Source organism: Lissotriton vulgaris, chromosome 3_1, assembly GCF_964263255.1.
Source record: "Lissotriton vulgaris chromosome 3_1, aLisVul1.2, whole genome shotgun sequence".
NCBI lineage: Eukaryota > Metazoa > Chordata > Amphibia > Caudata > Salamandridae > Lissotriton > Lissotriton vulgaris.
This window is the reverse complement of record NC_141689.1, coordinates 1,431,290,055-1,431,313,056: the sequence shown is the minus strand read 5'-3', so window position 1 is coordinate 1,431,313,056 and position 23,002 is coordinate 1,431,290,055. Positions and strand designations below refer to the sequence as shown.

The window sequence follows — 23,002 nt, the reverse complement described above, 5'->3', positions numbered from 1 at the left end:
CCTTGTTTTATGGGGGACATTCCCTTTCACACAGGAAGAAATGTAAAAAAGAAAATGCCTTGAAAAGTTTGAGAAAATGTGGACAAATGAGCAGTAGTAGCTCTGAATCTCCGTCAAATGGTGTGGAAAGAAAGGAATGGATGTTAATGCGAATGGGTGACGGTCATATAGGCTAGTACACGTCACACCTTGTGCAGACTACATTAACGAAGAGTTACAGGAGCCACCTCCCAGCGAGCAGGGGTACTGCTTCAAAGTTTTCAGATGTAGCCTAAAGCCTGGGGAATATTATAAGGTGATGAATCTGAGGTTAAAGGTCTCATTAAGAAATACATTTTACTGATTTATTTTAACTTGAAACAATCTTTACATCAGTTTTTCACTATGCTATAAGATCATTTCAACTTCGTGAATACCTAAAAATGGGGATTGTGCTGTACAAATACCTTATTTTTAGGTCTCGCCTACCAGAGAGCACGAGCTTTCTTTTGGTGAAAAGACCTAGTGTCAGCCTAAAGTGGGATTAAGAGTGCTGCCATTGCTTGCCACTGGTTGGCTTTACTGTCACTCATTTGCTTGCTTTTCATTCGCTACTTGAGTTGGCTTTCCTTCAACTCCATGTTTGTCCCTCCTCTAGAGCATGGATGCATTATTTGTGTCCTTCCACTGCTTGCTTTTCAAGCAGTACTTTTTTCTTTATGGTGAAACACACCATGAGAGTGCATGTGTTTACAGCGGTCTCCCTTGTGCACTTCTCTCCTCTGCTACACTCTGTGTTTACTGTATGTTGCATTCAACTTAGGAAACCCCTTCCCAGATTTTGCTTTTTGGCCCACTACTTCTCCCCCACCCACGTCCTCTCCGTTGTGCACTCGTACAGTTCTCAAGGAGGAAAAAAGCTTATGTGGTATTTATTTCTTAATATTAATACAATTTAGTAAAAATAAAAAAAATCTTGCGTCGTATTTTTTTTTAAGCATGCACATGCTACAAGATACAACATTTTGTAGGCACAAAATCTTGTGGGCGTTGCATCAGTGTTTGATGGATGCTGTACAGCATGGCTAAAAGCCAATAAGGTCCCAAAGGCGAGATACATTTTCTTTGCCCATGCTTGTTTTACATTGCATCTCATTTTGGTGCCATTCTTTTCAAGATTTTGTGGGCAGTTGTGAACAGCTAACTTTCAGCCTTACCTTGCTGTCCTCCTAGAAGCCTCTCCACGCCTTTGATCAACTTGTGACGGTGCCCATAAGCATTAACGCCTATTTCTTTTAACTCTTCATGGCCCATGTCAGCCAACACATCCAATGTTATCTGAAATGAAAACATAACAACTGAAAATGCTGATTTTAATAGGTCTTTGCCAGACAAAAGTATGGGCCCTTCTATTATATCACCCCAATTATTGAAGGAAGCCATGTATGGCTACACTACGTTCTTTTGAATTATTTTATGCAATAATTTTGCCATAACGTAGCTAAATATTACATAAAAGAGCAGCAAAATGAAATGAATGCAAGGATGAATCATAAACTGGGTGTGCCCATGGTGAGCGATTGTTATTATCATTCTGGCACACTGCCAAGGCAAACAAATATATTGGTCCAATAAAGACTTGTGTGTCTATTTTGATTTAAGTGCAGAAGTGGAGTTATTTTCCATAACAGGAGTTGTTTCTGCGCATCCATTTTCTTTATTTTTGCTCCATGACAGGAGCCAAGTCTTGAAGACAGGGACACAATATTATCTTACATTTTTCTCAAGCTCCTCAATTTCTTTTGCAACAAGAGTGTCCATAGAGCACTTCAGTTTAAAATGGCATCCCACACATCCTGTTACATTGTTAAGTTTGCTTTCCAGCTGCTTTATCCATCTGCCGGCTCATCACCTACTGCTGAAACCACATTCTCTTAATGGTCATTCACTTCATGAATTGATGTCCACTTCAAGAATAATGTCCAGTGCATCCATCTTGCATACACCCAGCCCAGGTATACAACCAAAATCACATTCCAAACACGGTCTTATTATTATTATTATTATATTTAAGTTTGTAAAGCGCACAGCTACCCAAAGGTTTCCCGGCGCTAGGGACCAGATATGGGGAGAGAGCCAGCAGAAAGAGTACGGGGAGACAGTTATTGGTTAAATAATGCAAATGCTACTTACCAGTATGCATCTGTTCTTGGCATGTAGGGCTGCTGACATTCATATCTGTGCATAGATCGCCGCCTAGTGTTGGGTCCGGATGATTGCACATTGTTGTCCTGGAAGAGTCTTCGAAGTATCACGAGATAGGTGGCTCCTCCCCTGGACTACAGTGCGCATGGGCATCGCCTCCATCCCCAGATTGTTTTTAGCCATTGGCAGAGATGGAGTGAAGTATGTGAGTGATGACCATGCTATGAGCATATATATATATGAATACTGCAGCTGCTACAGGCGCCGGGGAGGAGGGCGGGCGATATGAATGTCAGCAGCCCTACATGCCAAGAACAGATGCATACTGGTAAGTAGCATTTGCAAATCGAGGCATGTGGGCTGCTGAATTCATATCTGTGCATAGAATACATAGCAGTCCCCCTCTTATCGGCGGCCGCCCGTGCCAGCGGCAGCAGTTTGAAAAAGTGTTCTAAGAACAGCCTGACCAACAGCTGCCTGCTGTTTAGATTGCACGTCTACACAGTAATGTTTAGTAAAAGTGTGTGTGGTAGACCATGTGGCTGCTGTACAAATATCCTCTAAGGGAATGTTCCCAAGGAAAGCCATAGAGGCCCCCAACTTTCTGGTGGAGTGGGCTCTTGGTGGAATAGTGAGAGTGCGTTTAGCCTTAGCGTAACAGATCTGAATACATTTCACGATCCACCTAGCGATACCAGCTTTGGAAATAGCATTACCCTTGTGGTGTGAGGCAAATGCAACGAAAAGTTGCTTGGTCTTTCGAAAATCTTTTGTCCTGTCAAAGTAGTACATTAAGGCTCTTTTAACATCAAGGGTGTGGAGCATCCGCTCCACCAGCGACTCAGGGTTTTGAAAAAACACTGGCAACTCAATTGTCTGGTTTATGTGGAATTGAGATACAACCTTGGGTAGAAATTTAGGGTTAGTGCGGAGCACCACCCTGTTAGCATGCACTTGGAAAAATGGTTCTTGGATGGTGAGTGCCTGCAACTCACTAACCCTCCGTAGCGATGTAATTGCTACTAAGAAAGCCACCTTCCAAGTTAGAAACTGAAGCTCACAAGAGTGCAGTGGCTCAAAAGGAGGACCCATCAGCCGTGTAAGAACCACATTGAGGTTCCATTCAGGTGCTGGTGGTGTCCGTGGTGGAATGACCCTTTTGAGTCCTTCCAGAAATGCCTTGATAGCAGGAACCTTGAAAAGTGAAAGGTGTTGCCTATTCTGGAGGTGTGCGGCCATAGCAGACAGGTGAATGCGGTTGGAAGAATACGCCAAATTGCATTGGTACAGATGGAACAGGTAACAAATGATGTCTTGAATGGAAGCATCTAGCGGGTCAATGTCGTGGTTCACACAGTAAACGACAAACCGCTTCCATTTAGCCGCATAACATGCTCTAGTAGTGGGCTTTCTTGCCTCCCGAATGATGTCCATGCAATCGGGGGGAAGATTGAGGTAGCCAAACTCTAGGACTTCAGGAGCCAGATCGCCAGGTTGAGCTGTTGCGGATCTGGGTGAGGAATGTCGCCATGGCTCTGCGTCAGAAGGCTGGATGTGAGATGGAGCCTTTGATGCGGTACCACGGAAAGTTCCAGAAACGTGGTGTACCATGGTTGGCGAGCCCACGTTGGAGCAACCAGGATGAGAGTCATCGAGTGCTGCCTGAGCTTGCGCGCCACCAGCGGTATCAGGGGTGCTGGGGGAAAAGCGTACGCAAATCTGCCTGACCAGTTCATCCATATCGTATTGCCCTGCGATTGCGGGTGTGGGAACCTGGCGGCGAAGCTTTGGCATTTTGCGTTCTCCCTTGTGGCGAACAGGTCTATCTCTGGATGACCCCACCTTTGGAAGTACGGTTGGAGTACTGATGGATGTATCTCCCACTCGTGCATTTGGTGGCTGTGCCTGCTGAGCAGGTCCGCCATCTGATTGTCCTTGCCTGGGAGATGCTCCGCCATGAGGAAGATGTTCCTCTGAATGGCCCACTTCCACATGCTCTGAGCCAGATGAGACAGCTGCGGAGAGTGTGTGCCTCCCTGCTTCTGAATGTAGTACATGGCCGTCATGTCCGTCCGGATCAACACGACCTTGTTGCACAGATGTACTTTGAATGCCTTTAAGGCCATGAAGATCGCCATCAGTTCGAGTACATTGATGTGCATCTTCCTTTGCTGTAGTGTCCATATTCCCTGCACTGTGTAGTGGAGTACATGCGCTCCCCATCCCTGGAGAGAAGCGCTCCCCATCCCTGGAGAGAAGCGTCCGTTGTCAGGATAATCTGTGGCACAGGCTCTTGGAACGGTCGGCCCTTGCAAAGGTTTTGTGGATTCCACCAATGCAGAGAGTTGTATGCTCGACCGCTCACCAACACTAGGTCCGCGTTAGTTGCCCGTGAGCCTGAGTCCACTGACGTGCTAGGCACTCCTGAAGCGGACGCATGTGTAACCTCGCGTGCGGGACGATGGAGATGCAGGAGGCCATCATGCCTATCAGCTGCATGAACACCTTCGCTGGAAGCGAGTGCTGAGGTCTGAATCGTTGGATCAGCGTCTGGATACTGGCGATTCTCACTGAATTTGGCTGCGGAGTGGCTGCCAGAGTGTCTATTGTCGCGCCCAGATACTGCCGTATATGGGCGGGTTGGAGATGGGATTTTGGGTAATTCAGTGAGAATCCCAGATCGTGCAGGAGATGAATGGTGCGGGACACGTGGTCGGCGCACTGCTGTTCCGACTTTGCCTGAATGAGCCAGTCGTCTAGATAAGGATAGACGTGGATGTTTTGGCGTCTTAGATGCGCCGCCACAGTCGCCAGGCACTTTGTAAAAACTCTTGGCGCTGTGGTGACCCCGAAAGGCAGAACCCTGAACTGGTAGTGCTGGTCCTGAATCGTGAATCTGAGGTACTTCCTGTGTGAAGGATGCAGGGGAATGTGAAAGTATGCATCCTTGAGATCTAGCGTAGCCAGGAAGTCTCCCTGCCGAAGCAGAGGGAGAACCTGCTGCAACGTGAGCATATGGAAGTGTTCTGACAGAATGTACCAGTTGAGGGGCCTGAGGTCCAGGATGGGCCTGAGGGATCCGTCCTTTTTGGGGATTAGAAAGTACAGAGAGTAAACTCCTGATCCCCTTTCTTGCAGCGGCACGAGCTCTATTGCCCCTTTTTGCAGCATGGCTTCGACCTCCTGCTGCAACAAGTGCAAGTGCTCGCCGGACATAGGACGGCTTCTTGGAGGTATGTTTGGTGGAGTGGAAGTAAGTTCCAGACAGTAACCGTACTGGATAAGAGACTTGACCCACCTGTCCGTGGTGATGGATTTCCACGCGGGCAGGAACTGCTGGAGTCTCCCCCCGACCGGTGTTGTGTGGTCGGGGGGCAGTGACAAGGCGTCACTGTTTGTTGGTGGTGGATGACCTGGAGCTATTGTTCCCACGTCCTCTGCCTTTGACGTTGTAGCCCCTGTAGCCACCTCTACCCTTGTTGGTGTATGAGGTTTGGGTGTTGCTTTTAAAGTACTGCGTGGATTGCGATGCCTGACCCCTTGAGGTGCCTCTGTTATTGGAGCGGCGAAAGGAACCACCCCGAAACTGCTGGGATTGGAGGGCCCCCATAGACTTAGCAGTGTCCGTGTCTTTCTTCATTTTTTCAAGGGTTGCATCCACTTCTGGGCCAAACAGGTGGTCTGGATTAACTGTTTGATTTAAGATGGTTGTCTGTATGTCTGGCTTAAACCCTGATATTCTAAGCCATGCATGCCTACGCAGTAACACACTAGTGTTGATAGCCCTGGAGGCGGTATCAGCCACGTCCAGTGCACACTTAATGGAAGCGTTGGTGATTAGCTTCCCCTCCTGAATTAACATTTCAGCACCCTCTTTGTACTGATCGGGTAAGTGCTGCAGAAGTGTTTCTAGGGTGTCATAGTGCGCCCTATCGTAGCGTGCAAGTAGGGCCTGCGTGTTTGAAATGCGCAAAATATTAGCTGCCTGTGCAGCAATACGTTTACCTGAGGCTTCAAAGATCTTTGATTCTTTATCTGGGGGAGGAGCATCACCCGTGGTTTGCGAGTTTGCCCGCTTGCGTGCGTTGGATACCACCAAAGAGTCCAGTGGCAAGTGTCCCTTGATGTACGTCGGATCAGTGGGCGCTGCCTTGTATTTTTTGTCAATACGAGGATTGATGACCCGCGCCCGAGTGGGATCCTTGAAAACCTCAGGCGCGTGCTTCAGCACCCCCTTGAGCATAGGCAATGTCTTGACAGTCTTTTCAGCCACTGAGAAGGTGTCAAACAGAAAATCGACATCCACTGGGTCCGCATGGAGGTCGACATCATGGTTAGCTGCAGCTCTCTCAATCAGCGCGTTGAAGGCTGCTGAGTCCTCTGTTGGAGAAGTTTTGCTGCAAAAAGTTGTGGTTCATGACTTGACTGAGGGTCCTCAGGGTCGCCTCCAGCAGACCAAGGTTCATTGACCTCCTCCGGATCCGAGTACGCTGGATAATTGTACTCGTCCTCCTCATCCCCGTCGCCCTCCCCAGCGATAGAGTGAGCTGGTGAGAGTGCTAAATTTTGTGGAGAAGCAGGTTCCACAGGGGCAGAAGTACCCGCAGAGTCCAACTTCTTCTTGAGTGGAATACGAAAATGTTCCAACACCGGCTCCGGGGTGATCCTCCTTTTCAAGGAGAGAGAGTTTGCCTGTGTTGGCGTCGATGATAACCTCTCGACGCTCCTCGTCCGCAAGTGGCTGGAGCTGAGGCTTCAACACCACCAAAGATGCTTTCGGCGCCGACACCAGCTTCGAGGGCACCCCGGGCCCGTGTTTTGGAGCGAAAGCCTTCGGCGCCGTCTTCGGAGGCAGCGTGTAACGGATTGGCGTCTGTGCTTTCGCCGGTGTGTGTGTAGGCTTGGGCACCACATCCTTCAGTCCGGGAGCCAAGGTGTCCTTCCGAATACGTTGAAGGGACTCCGTGACCTTCTTGGTCAAGGACGGTGAGGGCTGGACAGGCTCGAGCGATTCCCCCGAGTCTGGAGTCGGGTCGGCGATCAGAGGCACGGTCTTCGGAGCCGACACATCACCACCCTTGGCCTTGTCGACCGGAATCGGCGCAGCCAGAGCTTCGGGGTCGTCTTGACGAGTCTTCGAGGCTCTTTTCGGGTCGCCGACCATCTTCGGCGCCGACGCGGCCGCGTCGGTCGTCTTCGCCTTCGGCTTCGACACCGGGGTCTTCGGGTCGGCCATCTTAGCATGGCTCTTGATGTCGGCGGCCATTTTGGACAACTTAGGCGCTGAGGCCTTTGGAGCCTTCAGTTTCACCAGTGCGACTTTCACTTTCGGTTTTGACACCGCTGGTGTGGACCCAGATGGCTTCACTTTCGGTTTCTGTACCGGGAGTGGCGCATCACCAATGTCCGTGGCCGGGCCCGTAGGCGGGGCCGTGGGACGAGTAGTAAGGTCTTGGGTAAGGCCCGAAGGCGATCCCTCGACCTGGGCTGTATAATGGGGATTGACCCCTGAGTCAGTCTGAGGATGCTCCTCCTCCGAGCTATCCTCCACGGTGGCAATGGCCCCGTCGTCGTCCCCTACCTCACCGACGACTTCCTCAAATTCCTCGTCCCCCGCGTCGTAGTTGTCATCCTCCGACGCCGGGCTGGAGTCCGAAACTTGTAGGACGGTGTCGTCATCAACGTCCTCCTCAAAGATGTTGTCCGGCGGGGGTGCCGATAACTGGGCCTGGAGCCTAGCGGCTCTACGAAGCTTGAGAGTTTTCTTGCACCGGAACTTGGAGCAGGCCATACACCTGGCCTCATCGTGGTCCGGCGACAAACATTTGTTGCACACTGGGTGCACGTCGAGGTGTGAATATTTTGAGGTGCACACCGGGCACCTCTTAAACGGAGTTCGTTCCATGTTGAGTAGTCTGGAGCGTCGTGTAGGCCCGTCCGCGCCGACAGCACGCGGAAGGACAGCAAGTGTTCGGAGCCGATGAAGAAACAAACCCGAACGATTGACAATACCGACGCAAATCCTAAAGACCTTTTGGTCTCAAGTTAGAAAAGTTAAACAACTATCGATTCCGACAGAGGGAACCGAAACACATCCGAACCCAATGGCGGAAAAAAACAATCTGGGGATGGAGGCGATGCCCATGCGCACTGTAGTCCAGGGGAGGAGCCACCTATCTCGTGATACTTCGAAGACTCTTCCAGGACAACAATGTGCAATCATCCGGACCCAACACTAGGCGGCGATCTATGCACAGATATGAATTCAGCAGCCCACATGCCTCAAACCCAGGTTTTAACCTCTCTGCGAAACTTGAGATAACAAGCTTCAGTGCACAAAGATAAGGGAAGAGAGTTCCAAAGGGAAGGAGCCAGGCAAGAGAATGAGCGACCACCCATTCTAGCTCTTTCGACCCTGGGAACCTGGAACCTATGTTGATTGGATGAATGAAGAGTGCGGGGTGGACAGTACTGGTGAACTAAGGTGCTACGATAGGGTGGGGCCCGACCAGCCTTAATTCTGTGCATAAAACAGAGGTTCTTGAATTTCGTGCGATTCTCAATACGGAGCCAATGCAGGTTACGTAGAGAATAAGAAGTCAAGGATTTGTTAGGAAGTTTACAGAGCAGCCGGACCGCCATATTCTGGACTCTCTGTAATTTGCGAGTAACCTCTTTGCATGCCCCTGGAGAAGAATGTTACCGTAGTCCAGTCTAGAGGTAATTAAGGCCTGGACTACGGTTTTCTGTGTCTCCTGCGGTAGCATCCAAATTATCTTCCTAAGCCACTTGATGATAGTGATGCAAGTCGAGGAGGTTTTAACCACGTGATGCTTCATGGATAACTGGTCATCAAAAATGATGTCAAGATTTCGTGCTGTTCTAAAAGGAACGGGGGGTGCCCATTTGCGTTGGGCAATGATGAGGCCCCCATAAGGTAGTATTATGGCCAAACAAAAGGAGCTCTGTTTTCCCCCGTTCAATTTTAGTTTGTTTTCGTGCATCCACGCGGCGATGTTACTAAGCCCTACGCAGAGAGAAGATGGGGAAGAGTGTTGTCCTTATGACAAATTATGTTATCAGAAGGGAGGGGCTTTGGCTCCACCCAGATGTTGGGAGCCAGGAGTACATGTTTTGATGGGGCAGAAGATGTACTTCCAGAAAAAAAGTGCTCGCCTTCCCCTGGCTGTGATCATTTTATCTATGCAGCTGTTTAACTTTTAGAGGAACACACATGACACTGGAAGGCTATTAAAGTGTTTTAGATAACTAGATAATTTAGTTTTTTTCTCTGGCAGCAGCACAGATGGGAGGAGGGCAGTCATTAACCTACCTGCGCATTTAGGTCTGGCTTGACAGTGAAACAGTCACCTGACCTTTTAACCTATGACAATACTTTACAGTTCTTTGTTTCCACACACATACATATCTATTCCCATGCAATTGATTTGTAACACTTCACATTACCATACAACATGTCCTTAAAACCAGACTCGAGTGCATTGCCAATGCTTGTTTATATAGGGGAACGGGGGAGCTTGGGAAACATTTTGCAGAAGCGGAGCACAAAAGCGACTCACTAAATAGAAATGAAGTTCTGTTGGTGTGGCAAATAAATATGAGCAAGTTAATGGTGCCCCATACTTATACAGTATTTGTGAGAAAGTGCCTTTTTGACAAGGTCAGCCCTCACTTTTTGCCTGGAAAACTGATGAGGTTTGGATTGTAGTGCACAGGGTCCCAGCCAACCAGTGCTTCACCCCTAAAAACTGTTCCACAATAGGCCAGTCAGACCCCCGGTAAGTTCCTATTAAATGGTACCTAGGGCATTGAGACTGAAGAGGGACCTTAGGGACCCCTCACCTAGGCCATGCAGACTGCCACTGCAGCATGCATGGTCTGGTGCAGACAAAAACACAGCATGGGTGCCATGCCAACTAACACTGCCTGAGATATAGATAAGTCACCCCTCTAGCAGGTCTTACCAGCCCTAAGGCTGATAGCACTATATCACAGGTGTGAGCATATCTGCATGAGCAGATGTGCCCCTAAATTATTAGGGTCTATTCCTTAATATTGTAAGTGCCAGGGAAGCCTTGGACAGTACATGGGCTGGAAACTCGACAATTCTAGGTCCACAGCTCCTCTCAAGAAACCTATACTGATGCCAGTGTGGGATTTGTTGAACGATGTACTCATAGGGCATCTCAGAGGTGCCCCTGAAAACCTACCAACCCTGGTGTTGTCACAGACTGGCTGTAGTCAGCCTACCACCACCAGACAGGTTAATGGACCCCTGGGTCGAGAGCCTCTGCTAAAAGGGCCAGAAACAATGCACATTCTGGGCGGAGGTGTCACACCTCCTCCCCCTAGAAGAGTACAGTGCTTGAGAGGGAAGCTTAAAAGGCCTGCCATCTTTGTAATTAAAAAACCTCAGCCTCTGTTGCTAGCAGCAGATGGCAGCCCCCGTTTCTACCCCCATTTTGGGTGGGAAAACCTAGAGGAATAGGAGGTGGGCCCACCTCTGCCAACTCCACACCTAAGGTAGGGGAGGCGAGGCACATTTTTCAGTCATTGCAATCTTGACCCTCTGGACCCAACGCTTCCGGCCTATGTCAAGGAGGCTGCTCAAAAGGGCCCTTTTTGCAGGGTTATCCCCAAAGTGTTGCCTCCTCATGCAATTTTAATGACTCTGTTTTGTTGGTTCATGTCTCTGGGCACTTTACCACTGCTGACCAGAGCTAAAGCGCATGTTCTCTCTCCTATAAACTTGGTAAGATTGATCTACACCTGTTTGGTATATTTAACTTACCTATAAGTTCCTTGTACAGTGGTATCGAATATGCTACTTACCAGTATGCATCTGTTCTTGGCATGTAGGGCTGCTGACATTCATATCTGTGCATAGATCGCCGCCTAGTGTTGGGTCCGGATGATCGCACATTGTTGTCCTGGAAGAGTCTTCGAAGTATCACGAGATAGGTGGCTCCTCCCCTGGACTACAGTGCGCATGGGCATCGACTCCATCCTCAGATTGTTTTTAGCCATTGTGGCCAAGATGGAGTGAAACTAAGTGAATGATGACCATGCTAGAAGTATGTGTGAATGAAGCAGCTGCTACAGGCGCCGGGGAGGAGGGCGGGCAATATGAATGTCAGCAGCCTTACATGCCAAGAACAGATGCATACTGGTAAGTAGCATATTCGGTTCGAGGCATGTGGGCTGCTGAATTCATATCTGTGCATAGAATACATAGCAGTCCCTCCATTAACGGCGGCCGCCCGTGTCAGCTGCAGCAGTTTGGAAAAGTGTTTTTAGAACAGCCTGCCCTACAGCTGCCTGCTGTTTGGAGTGCACATCAACACAGTAATGCTTAGTAAATGTGTGTGTGGTAGACGATGTGGCTGCTCTACATATGTCTTCCAAAGGTATATTTCCAAGGAAAGCCATGGAGGCCCCCAACTTTCGGGTGGAGTGGGCCCGTGGTGGAATGGTGAGAGTGCGCTTGGCTTTCTGATAGCAGATCTGAATACATTTAACGATCCACCTGGCTATACCAGCCTTGGAAATGGGGTTACCTTTGTGTTGTGGCGCAAAGGCAACAAAGAGCTGTTTAGTCTTCCTAAAATCCTTGGTCCTATCAATGTAATACATTAGGGCCCTTTTGACGTCAAGTGTGTGGAGCATTCTCTCCGCCAATGACTGGATTTCGGAAGAACACAGGTAGTTCTATAGTCTGGTTGATATGGAACGGAGACATTACCTTAGGAAGGAATTTAGGGTTAGTGCGAAGCACCACCCTGTTAAAAAGAATTTGAATAAATGGCTCCTGGATAGTTAGTGCCTGGAGTTCACTAACTCGTCGTAGCGACGTAATCGCTATAAGGAAAGCCACTTTCCATGTCATGAATTGAATCTCGCAGGAATGCAGTGGTTCAAAAGGGGGACCCATCAGCCTGGTGAGGACCACATGGAGGTTCCACTCCGGAGCTGGTGGCGTCCGCAGAGGAATGACTCGTTTGAGTCCTTCCAGAAAGGCTTTAATGGCAGGCACCCTGAAAAGTGAGAGGTGCTGTCTGTTTTGGAGATAAGCAGCCATTGCGGATAAATGTATGCGAATGGAAGCATAGGCCAGATTACATTTGTACAAATCTAAGAGATAACAAATGATGTTTTGAATAGATGCATCCAGCGGGTTAATATTGTGGCCTGCACAATAAATGGCAAACCGCTTCCACTTCGCCGCATAGCATGCTCTGGTGGTGGGCTTCCTTGCCTCCCGGATGATGTCCATACAGTCAGGAGGTAAGTTGAGGTAGCCAAACTAAGACCTCAGGAGCCAGATCGCCAGGTTGAGCTGTTGCGGATCTGGATGCTGAATGTCGCCATGGCTCTGCGTCAAAAGCCTGGGTGTGAGGCGCAGCCTTTGATGCGGTACCACGGACAGTTCCAGAAACGTGGTGTACCATGGTTGGCGAGCCCACGTTGGAGCAACCAGGATGAGAGTCATCGAGTGCTGCTTCAGCTTGCGTGCCACCAGCGGTATTAGAGGTGCTGGGGGAAAAGCGTACGCAAATTTGCCTGACCAGTTCATAGATATCGCATTGCCTTGCGACTGTGGGTGTGGAAACCTGGCGGCAAAGCTTTGGCATTTTGCGTTCTCCTTTGTGGCAAACAGGTCTATCTCTGGATGACCCCACGTTTGGAAGTACGGGTAGAGTACCGATGGATGTATCTCCCACTCGTGCATTTGGTGGCTGTACCTGCTGAGCAGGTCCGCCATCTGATTGTCTTTGCCTGGGAGGTGTTCTGCCATGAGGAAGATGTTTCTCTGAATGGCCCACTTCCACATGCTCTGAGCCATGCGAGACAGCGGTGGAGAGTGTGTTCCTCCCTGCTTCTGAATGTAGTACATGGCCGTCATGTCGTCCGTCCGGATCAACACAACCTTGTTGCACAGATGTACTTTGAAGGCTTTTAGTGCCATGAAGATCGCCATTAGTTCTAGAACATTGATGTGCATCTTCCTTTGCTGTGGTGTCCATAGTCCCTACACAGTGTAATGGAGTACATGAGCTCCCCATCCCTGGAGAGAAGCGTCCGTCGTCATGATGATCTGTGGCACAGGCTCTTGGAACGGTCGTCCCTTGCAAAGGTTTTGTGGATTCTACCAATGCAGAGAGTTGTATGCCCGACTGCTCACCAACACTAGGTCTTTCAACTGTCCGTGAGCCTGAGTCCACTGACGTGCTAAGCACTCCTGAAGCGGACGCATATGTAGTCTCGCGTGCGGGACTATGGAGATGCAGGAGGCCATCATGCCTATCAACTGCATGAACACTCGCGTTGAGGTTTATCGTCACACCCAGATACTGCCGTATGTGGGCGGGTTGCAGGTGGGACTTTGGGTAATTCAGTGAGAATCCCAGATCGTGAAGAAGGTGAATGGTGTGGGCCGTGTGGGAGGCACACTGCTGGGCTGACTTTGCCTGGAAGAGCCAGTCGTCCAGATAAGGGTAGATGTGAATGTTTTGTCTCCTTAGGTGTGCCACCACCGTCGCCAGGCACTTTGTAAACACCCTGGGTGCAGTGGTGACCCCGAATGGCAAAACCTTGAACTGGTAATGTTGGTTTTGGATGGTGAACCGGAGGTATTTTTTGTGTGACGGGTGCAGCGGAATAAGAAAATACGCATCCTTTAGATCTAAGGTTGCGAGAACATCCTCCTGACTGAGCAACGGGAGTACTTGCTGCAGGGTCAGCATGTGAAAGTGCTCCGATAGAATGTACTGATTGAGGGGTCTGAGGTCCAGTATAGGTCTGAGGGACCCATCCTTTTTTGGTATCAAGAAGTACAGTGAGTAAACTCCCGTGCCTCTTTCTTCCACAGGCACGAGCTCGATTGCCCCTTTTTTCAGCATGACGATGACCTCCTGCTGCAATAAGTGCAAGTGCTCGGCGGACATAGGACGGTGTCTTGGGGGTATGTTGGGTGGAGTGGATGTTAACTCCAGACAATAACCGTACTGTATGAGCTGTGTGACCCACCTGTCTGTGGTGATGGATTTCCAGACTGGCAGGAACTGTTGAAGTCTCCCCCCGACCGGAGTTGCGTGGTCGGGGGGCAGTGACAAGGCGTCACTGTTTGTTGGTGGCAGAGGATCTGGAGTTGTTGCTTCCACGACCCCTGCCTTTGGCACTGTTTCCACGATATCCACCTCGACTTTGTTTGGTGTATGTGGACTGCATGTTGCCTTTATAGTACTGCGTGGTTTGGGAGAGCTGGCCTCTGGAAACACCTCTCGTGCTTGAGCGACGAAAAGAACCACCCCTGAATTGCTGGGACTGCAAGGCCCCCATGGAATTAGCAGTTTCAGTGTCCTTTTTTATCTTTTCCAAGGTGGTGTCCACCTCTGGGCCAAACAGATGATCAGGGTTTACTGTCTGATTAAGAATGGTGGTCTGTATCTCTGGCTTAAATCCCGAGATTCTGAGCCAAGCATGTCGTCTCAGCATGACGCTAGTGTTGACCGCTCCGGCCGCGGTGTCAGCTGCGTCCACTGCACATTTAATAGAAGCATTGATATTAGCTTCCCCTCTTGGATGAGCATCTCAGCTGCCTCTTTGTATTCGTCTGGCAGGTGCTGCAACAGGGTCTCCAGTGTATCATAGTGTGCCCTGTCATACATCGCTAGAAGTGCTTGTGTATTTGAAATGCGCCAGATATTGGCCGCTTGAGCTGCCACCCTTTTCCCTGATGCATCAAACACCTTAGATTCTTTATCTGGGGGAGGAGCATCACCCGTTGTTTGAGAATTAGCCCTCTTCCGGGCATTTGAAACAACAAGAGAGTCCAAAGGTAACTGTCCCTTGATGCAAGTAGGGTCAGTAGGCGCTGGTTTATACTTCTTCTCAATCCTAGGGTTTATCACCCTGGCTCTGGTAGGCTCTTTAAAGATCTCCCCAGCATGTTTTAAGACACCCTTCAACATAGGCAGAGTCTTGACAGTTCTTTCTGAGACGGAAAAGATGTCAAAAAGAAAGTCCACTTCAATGGGGTCAGCATGGAGCTGGACGTCATGATTTTTAGCCGCTCTTTCAATGAGGGCATTAAACGCCGCTGAATCCTCTGTAGGCGACGTTTTTACAGCATAGAGTGGTGTCTGGGGCAGAGTGAGGATCACCTGGGTCAGCACCAGCTGCCCAGGGTTCATTGGTATCTTCAGGGTCTGTGTAGACCGGATAGCTGTACTCATCATCATCACCTTCCCCAGCGTCCACGTCAGAGTAAGTGGGTGAGACATCATGGCCATGTGGAAAAATGGTTCCACAAGAACAGGAGTTGAAGTGGAATCCTTTTCCTTTAAAGGAATTTTATAGGACTCCATTGGCTGTTACGGGGCAATTTTCCGTTTATGGAGGATAAGTCTGCCTGTTTCGGCATCGATAAAGTGTTCTTGTTGTTCTTCCAACGAAGATTGTCGATGCTTTAAGGTTGGGACCACTGTCGTCGACTTCGGCACCGAGGGCACCTTCTCGGGCACGCGGCGCCCATCCTAGGAGTGAAAGCCTTCGGCGCCACTTTCGGCGGCAACGTGAAGTGAATGGGCGTCGAAGCTTTTTGAGGTTTCTCAACCGGCTTTGAAGGTGGAGGATCTTTCGGGCCGACAGTTGAGGCCTTCTCCTTGATGCGCTTTAGGGAGTCCGCCACCTGCTTGGAGAAAGCGGCGGACGGCCGCGCCGAGTCGACAGGATCCTTCGAGGCACCACTAGACGTGGGCTGTGCCGCTTTTGGCCTTGTCATGTTGAAGCGGAGTCTCGAGAACCTTTGGATCACCGAGTCCCTTGTTTGTGTCGACCACCTTCGGCGGCGATTTACTCGGTTCGACCACCTTGACCTTTGTCTTCGGCTTGGCAGACTTTGTCTCGAAGCCCTTGACCTGTGTCTTCGGATCGACAACACCCTTCTGCTTCGTCGGTGCCGACGGCTCCGAGGACTTCGATCCGACCAAAGTAATGCGCACTTTCGGTTTCGAGGGGGGAACCAGTGCTTTCGCTTGCGTCGAGACCGTCTGTTTTACTTTCGGTTTCGATTTTGCAGGGTGCGGCTCAATAGTAATGTCCGTAGCCGAGCCCGAAGGCGGGGCCGTAGAACCCATTGTAAGATCTTGGGTAAGGCCTAGTGGCGATCCCTCGACCTGAGCCTTTTGAAGCTTTTCGGCCCCAATGTCAGTTTGAGTTAGCTCTTCGCTCAAGCTATCTTCCATGGCCCCAAAGGCCCCGTCGTCCTCTCCTGCCTCGTCGACGACTTCTTCCGCTTCAAACATTTCAGCGTCCGCGTCGTAGTTATAGTCGACCTCAGACGCGGGATTCGGCAGGTTTTCACCAACTTCCCGGTCAGCTCCCTCATCATCCCCGGCATCGAAGATGTCCACAGGCGCCGGTGCAGATTGCTGGGCCTCCTGGCGCGCAGCGCGTCAATGCTTAAGCGTCTTCTTGGATCTAAAACGGGAACAAGCCATGCAACTGGCTTCATCATGATCCGGCGACAGACACTTGTTGCACGCCGGGTGAACGTCGATGTGGGGATACTTGGAGTTGCACACGGGACATCTCTTGAACGGGCTCCGTTCCATGATGATCAGTCGATAGTGTCTGTGGCGTCGACTGGGCCCTCCGCGCCGAAAGCACGCGGTTCTCTCGAATCCGGCTCGGAACCGAGCTGGAAGAATCAGGCACCGAACGCAAGACCATACCAATGAAGAGAACTAAAGGCCTTTTGGCCTTAAGAAAGTTTTTATCGATTCAGACTAAAGTGAACCAATATACATCCGAACCCAATGGCGGAAAAAAACAATCTGAGGATGGTGTCGATGCCCATGCGCACTGTAGTCCAGGGGAGGAGCCACCTATCTCGTGATACTTCGAATTCTCTTCCAGGACAACAATGTGCGATCATCCGGACCCAACACTAGGCGGCAATCTATGCACAGATATGAATTTAGCAGCCCAAATGCCTCGAACCCTATATACCCAGGGCCCGTAAATGAAATACTACTAGTGAGCCTGCAGCACTGCTTGTGCCACCTACAGAAGTAGCCTTTCAAATCTGTCTCAGGTATCTGCAGCTGCAGGGCCTGCATGCGTAGTTTACTGCCACAGTGATGTGGCATTTCAAGTGGTTGCCAAGTATGGACTCCCCTTTTACTACATATAGGTCACCCCTAAGGTAGGCCCTAGGTAACCCTATGGGCATAGTGCTATGTAGGTAAAAGGTAGGATATGTGCCTTGTTGTGTGACATGTCCTGGTAGGGACAAACAGCCTATTTGGTTTCTCAATGTTGTGAGCCTGCTCTTCTCATAGGTTTGCATTCGGAATTCCCGGATGTGTTTCAGTGGTAATTTCTGATAGGAAAGGGGTAGCGTGGCCATGTTTGGAATAGTAGTGATAAATCCTGCTTATTGGTGAAAGCGGATTTGTCATTACTATTTTAAAAATTCCACTTTTAGAAGTGGACATTTCTGTGTGCTTAGGACTCTGTGCCCTGCCTAGTTGTGTATTCTCCGTTTGGTTTAGACTGACAGGAGCAGCGTGTCCTGCCTTTCCTGGGTGACTCACTGTTGGGCTGAATAAACCTGGTCTGCATTTAGAGTGGTGAGAGGATTTGTCACCTGCACCTAAATAGGGATCTGCCTGCCTTTCACAATGCGGTCTCCGCTCCCCTGTGGAATGTCTGTAGCCAGGGCTGGGAATTGAATGGGGGTGTTGTGCACTTCTAAAGTTGTTTGAAGTCCCCCCCAGAACAAAGCCTTTGTGGGTATTAGTATAGGGTCTGTGACTCCTTGATTTTAGACACTGCGTGGGACTTGTAACCACAAGACTGATGGACTGCCAGGAGGACCCACTATGGGACTTGATTACTCTGTAGTACTGACTTGCTGCCCTGAGACGAGGACTGCCACTTTGACCTGATGACCCTTGTGCTGGCCTGCCTGTCTGCACCTTGCTGGTGTGTTCAAGTGCGCTTTAAAGAGGGCTGCGTATGCCCAGTGTCCTTGTCAGTAAAGCGCAGGGTGAACGCTTGATTCCCTCCTAGTGTGTGAGTAGCGCTTCATTTTTTGCCCCATAACTTGTCCCTGAGAGCGCTTGGTGAGCGCTTTGCTGTCTCCTTATGAAAAGTGTAGGAAGGTAGGATCTGACTGCATGGTTACCCCAACTTTTTGCCCGGTCTTTTGCTGGTTTTTGACTAGTTCGACTGGGATCCTGCTATTCAGGACCTAGTCTATCTGCTTTCTCCCTTAAATTGACATACATGTACTTTGATACACTCCAGATTGGATACTGGAGTACCCATATCAGTCCCTAGTATATGTTACACCATGTATCCAGGGTATAGGTACCCCAGAGGTCTCCCATGGGCTGAAGCATGTATTATGCCACGCAAGAGAGGCCACGCAAAATGGAACTCTAGGTCTGCTACTGCAGCCTGTGTAAGATGGTGCTTGCATCACTAACTTTAGATATAGGTTCACTATATCTAACGGTCACAATACTTAAAACTTATAAGTCACCCCTATAACTGGCCTTTACCATCCTGAAGGCAGGGTGCTGGGTTTTATGTGCATGAGCAGAGCCCATCTGCAGCCTTCGGAAACCATTCTCCCGGTTTGTCGGTGACTCAGCTGGACATATAGGTAGAGGTGCATTATAACCTCGTGGTAAATGCTATCTCGAAAACAGCTGCATAGAAACATATCAAATATTGCTTATCAAACAACTTGGAATCAAAGCTCCACACCAGTAACTGGTGTGGGAGGTAGGATTCCACCCTTCTGAAGCGAACTTCGTGGGGTCACCGGTCTACCCGGTGCCAGCCTTCTCGACCCGGACAGCACAAAATGGATGCTGCCAGCCAGAGACACATTTCTGCCCTCCTGCTGCTGAGCCAAGCTCGAGCAGAGGAAGGCGGCACAATAGGCATCCTGTTACGGGGAGGTGTGACCACCTCCCAGACATGGTTTAGTGTATTGGGGCTAGGTGGGTGCACTCAGAGTGCCTGAAAGTCTGCACTGGGGGCACATTTGGTGTCCCTGTGCCTCATCCAGCTCCAACCAGTTCTGGGAGGTCCCCCGGGAATCTGTCCAACCCTCTCCTATGGGTATAAAATGGGTAACCTGGCTACAGGACATTAGATTCTACGTGGACACGATTCTACAAGAAGAAACCACTGACCTTCGACCGTCTGGACACCTTGAACTTCGCTGGACCTCAACTGGGCCCGACTTAGTCCCTCTTTCCGTCCAAAGCAGAGTTGGTGCAGTGAATTCCATACAGACTCCGTGTAGGACCTGTGGAGCATTTAAGACAACACAAGATTCTCCCTTGGAGTGAAGGAGTCACTCCTCTGCTTCGCAGGCACCTAAAGCACAACTGACTGGTAGCTGCTCCTGAGCTCATGCGGACTCAGAAGATTTCAGCAACACTGGAGGTGGGTTCCTGAAGGTCTAGGAGGTCAATCTGCCCTCTCACCGAGTTTGAGGTCAGTATCCCTTGTGGGGGTTGCGTTACCAGAACCCCTGTGCACCGCGTCCATTTGCAAGTGCATATGCTCGTTGGCGATTCCTGAGCTTGTGCATTGGACTCCGTGTAGTCCTGACTCTGAGCAGTATTTGCATCAAAAAACTCCGGCTTCCTCGCACAGAGTGTTCCGTGGGCTGGTACTATGCAATCTTGCTCGAGGTCCCTTCGCAACTATTGGTCCCTCGGCCTGTGGGTACCCCCGAGGGTCATCTTGATTGTTCTTGGGCTTTCCTGGTTGCTCCAGACGTGCCCCGACTCCCCAAATGCTTGGAGAGTCCCCTGGACCTTGCTGGTCCACACCGTAACCTGTTTGCCCTCCCTGCGTGGGTTGCTGTTGCCAAGGCTTGTTGGTGCTCCTGCAGGATGCCGACCCCTCAGCACTCAACATCCTTCGTGGGACAGCTCACCTCCAGCTCCTGGTCATCCTTGATGCCTCCGGGACCTCGTGGCTGCAGAGTCAAGCATCCTTTGGTCACACCTAAAGCACTAGACATCGGTGGGCGTTCGTCTACCCAGTCCCTGGTCACTCTGAAGTGACCCAGACTCTGTCCCCTCTGCTTTCAGGTTCCTTCCATCTAGAATCCAGGCTTGGATTCCACCAGACCCTTTTCACCTTCATGGCAGCTGTGCTTCTTCACTACCCTCCATAGAGAACAACAAGAGTTTCCGACGCCACTTCAGGCCTATGCACCCGGCTTCCCTGGGATAGGTAACTGATACTACGGTATCCATGGGTGGGGTGGGTCTCTAAACTTTTAAGTTCCGAAGGGTTTGCTTGAAGTCCTCCTAGAAGGGTCCTTAAACTTTAACTTTGCAACCGCAACTTTCCCATAGAGTTGTACGGAGCACGCAGTCGTGTTTGTGCATTGCACTTGTCCTCTGTGGGACTCCTGTGTCATCACCTTGGGTGGTTCCTTGGGGTCCCAGCGATTCGACGTGCACTAGGCACAGTGTTTAGTCAAATCGTTATTGTTATACCACTATTTTAGTATATGGTTCAGTCTCCCCCTGGAGCCCGCTGTGTATTGTGCTACTTACAACTGTTCTATTGATCCAGTATTGTGTGCTTTGTATTCTATCCTCATGTAGAAGTTATATTAATAAATGGAATATGCTACTTACCAGTAAGCATCTGTTCTTGGCATGTAGGGCTGCTGACATTCATAACTGTGCATAGATCGCCGCCTAGTGTTGGGTCCGGATGATTGCACATTGTTGTCCTTGAAGAGTCTTCGAAGTATCACAAGATAGGTGGCTCCTCCCCTGGACTACAGGGTGCATGGGCATCCTTTCCATCCTCAGATTGTTTTTCGCCATTGTGGCAGAGATGGAGTATGATACAGTAAGTGATGTCCATGTTAGAAAGTAATAGTGAATGCTACAGCTGCAACAGGCACAGGGGAGGAGGGTGGGCGATATGAATGTCAGCAGCCCTACATGCCAAGAATAGATGCATACTGGTAAGTAGCATATTCCATTCGAGGCATGTGGGCTGCTGAATTCATATCTGTGCATAGAATGTATAGCAGTCTCTCCCCTAGCGGTGGTTGCCCGTGCCAGCTGCAGCAGTCTGAAAAAGAGTTTTGAGAACAGCCTGTCCTACAGCTGCTTGGAGTGTACATCTACGCAGTAGTGTTTGGTAAATGTATGTATGGTAGTCCATGTGGCTGCTCTACATATCTCCTCTAGAGGAATGTTTCCTAGGAAAGCCATGGATGCCCCCATTTTGAGTGTGGAATGCGCTCTAGGGGGAACTGTTAAAGTGCGTTTAGCTTTAATGTAACATATTTGGATGCACTTAACTATCCATCTAGCTAAACCATTTTTGGAAATGGGGTTGCCTTTGTGCTGCGGTGAAAAGGCAACAAACAACTGTTTTGTTTTCCTAAAATCTTTTGTCCTGTCTATGTAATATAGGAGAGCCCTCTTAACATCTAGTGTGTGTAGAGCCCTTTCAGGTACTGACTGTGGATTTGGGAAGAACACTGGCAGTTCTATAGTTTGATTGATGTGGAAGTGGGATACCACTTTTGGCATGAATTTAGGGTTTGTCCTAAGAACGACCCTATTTGCGTGAATTTGGATGAATGGCTCTTGAATAGTTAGGGCTTGCAGCTCGCTAACTCTAAGCGACGTAATGGCTACAAGAAAAGACACCTTCCATGTTAAAAATTGTATTTCACACGAGTGTAAAGGTTCAAAAGGTGGTCCCATTAGTCTGGTTAAAACAACGTTTAGGTTCCAGACAGGTGAAGGTGGGTGTCTTGGGGGGATCACTCGTTTGAGCCCCTCCATGAATGCTTTAATTGCAGGCACTCTGAATAGCGAAAGGTGCTGCCTGTTCTGAAGGTAAGCTGCTATGGCAGATAAGTGTATCCTTATGGATGTATAGTCTAGATTGCAGCGGTGTAGGTGCAAAAGATAGCATATGATATTTTGAGTTGATGTGTCTAGTGGGTTTATGTCATTGTTGTTACAATAAATGGCATGGTAGTGCTGATTTTGTATTGTAAACCTGATATTTTTCCTGTGTGCCGGGTGTATCGGTATATGGAAATATGCGTCTTTGAGTTCTAGTGTTGCGAGGAAGTCTCCTTGACGCAACAGTGGTAATACCTGCTGTAGAGTGAGCATGTGGAAATGCTCTGATAAGATGTATTGGTTTAGGGGTCTGAGGTCCACAATTGGTCTGAGAGACCTGTCCTTCTTGGGGATTAGGAAGTACAGTGAGTACACCCCTGTACCCTGGTGTTCTAAGGGTACTAGTTCTATGGCCCTTTTTTGTAGCATGCTGACTTCTTGCTGCAATAAGTGTAGGTGTTCTGCGGACATAGGACGGTGTCTTGGAGGTATGTTGGGTGGTGTGGAGGTCAATTTTAGGCAATAGCCATGCTGGATAATTTGCCTCACCCACCTGTCTGTAGTTATGTTTTCCCAGACTGGCAGGAACTGCTGTAATCTTCCCCCGACCGGTGTTACATGGTCTGGGGGTAGTGACAAACGTCACTGTTTGGTATTGGTGGAGGATCTGGTGGTGTTATTCCCTCGTCCTCTAACCTTGTTGTTATTGCCACAGTATCCACCTCTACTGTTCTTGTTGTAGGTGTTTTGCGTGTTCCCTTTGTTGTATGAGGTTTGCTGTGTTGAGCCTCCTCTTGTAGCTCCTCTGTTGCTGGAGTGACGAAAGGAGCCGCCTCTGTATTGTTGTGACTGCAAGGCTCCCATAGACTTGGCTG

At 49.5% G+C, this 23,002-nt stretch overlaps 1 protein-coding gene across 1 annotated transcript in view; it reads right to left on the bottom strand.

The window, feature by feature from the left end:
- TNKS (tankyrase) overlaps positions 1 to 23,002 on the bottom strand; it is a 700,580-nt gene that overhangs the window by 121,349 nt on the left and 556,229 nt on the right. The window contains exon 22 of the mRNA XM_086961923.1: positions 1,197 to 1,317. Coding sequence (XP_086818049.1) covers positions 1,197 to 1,317 — 121 coding nt within the window. The remainder of the gene's footprint in view (positions 1 to 1,196; positions 1,318 to 23,002) is intronic.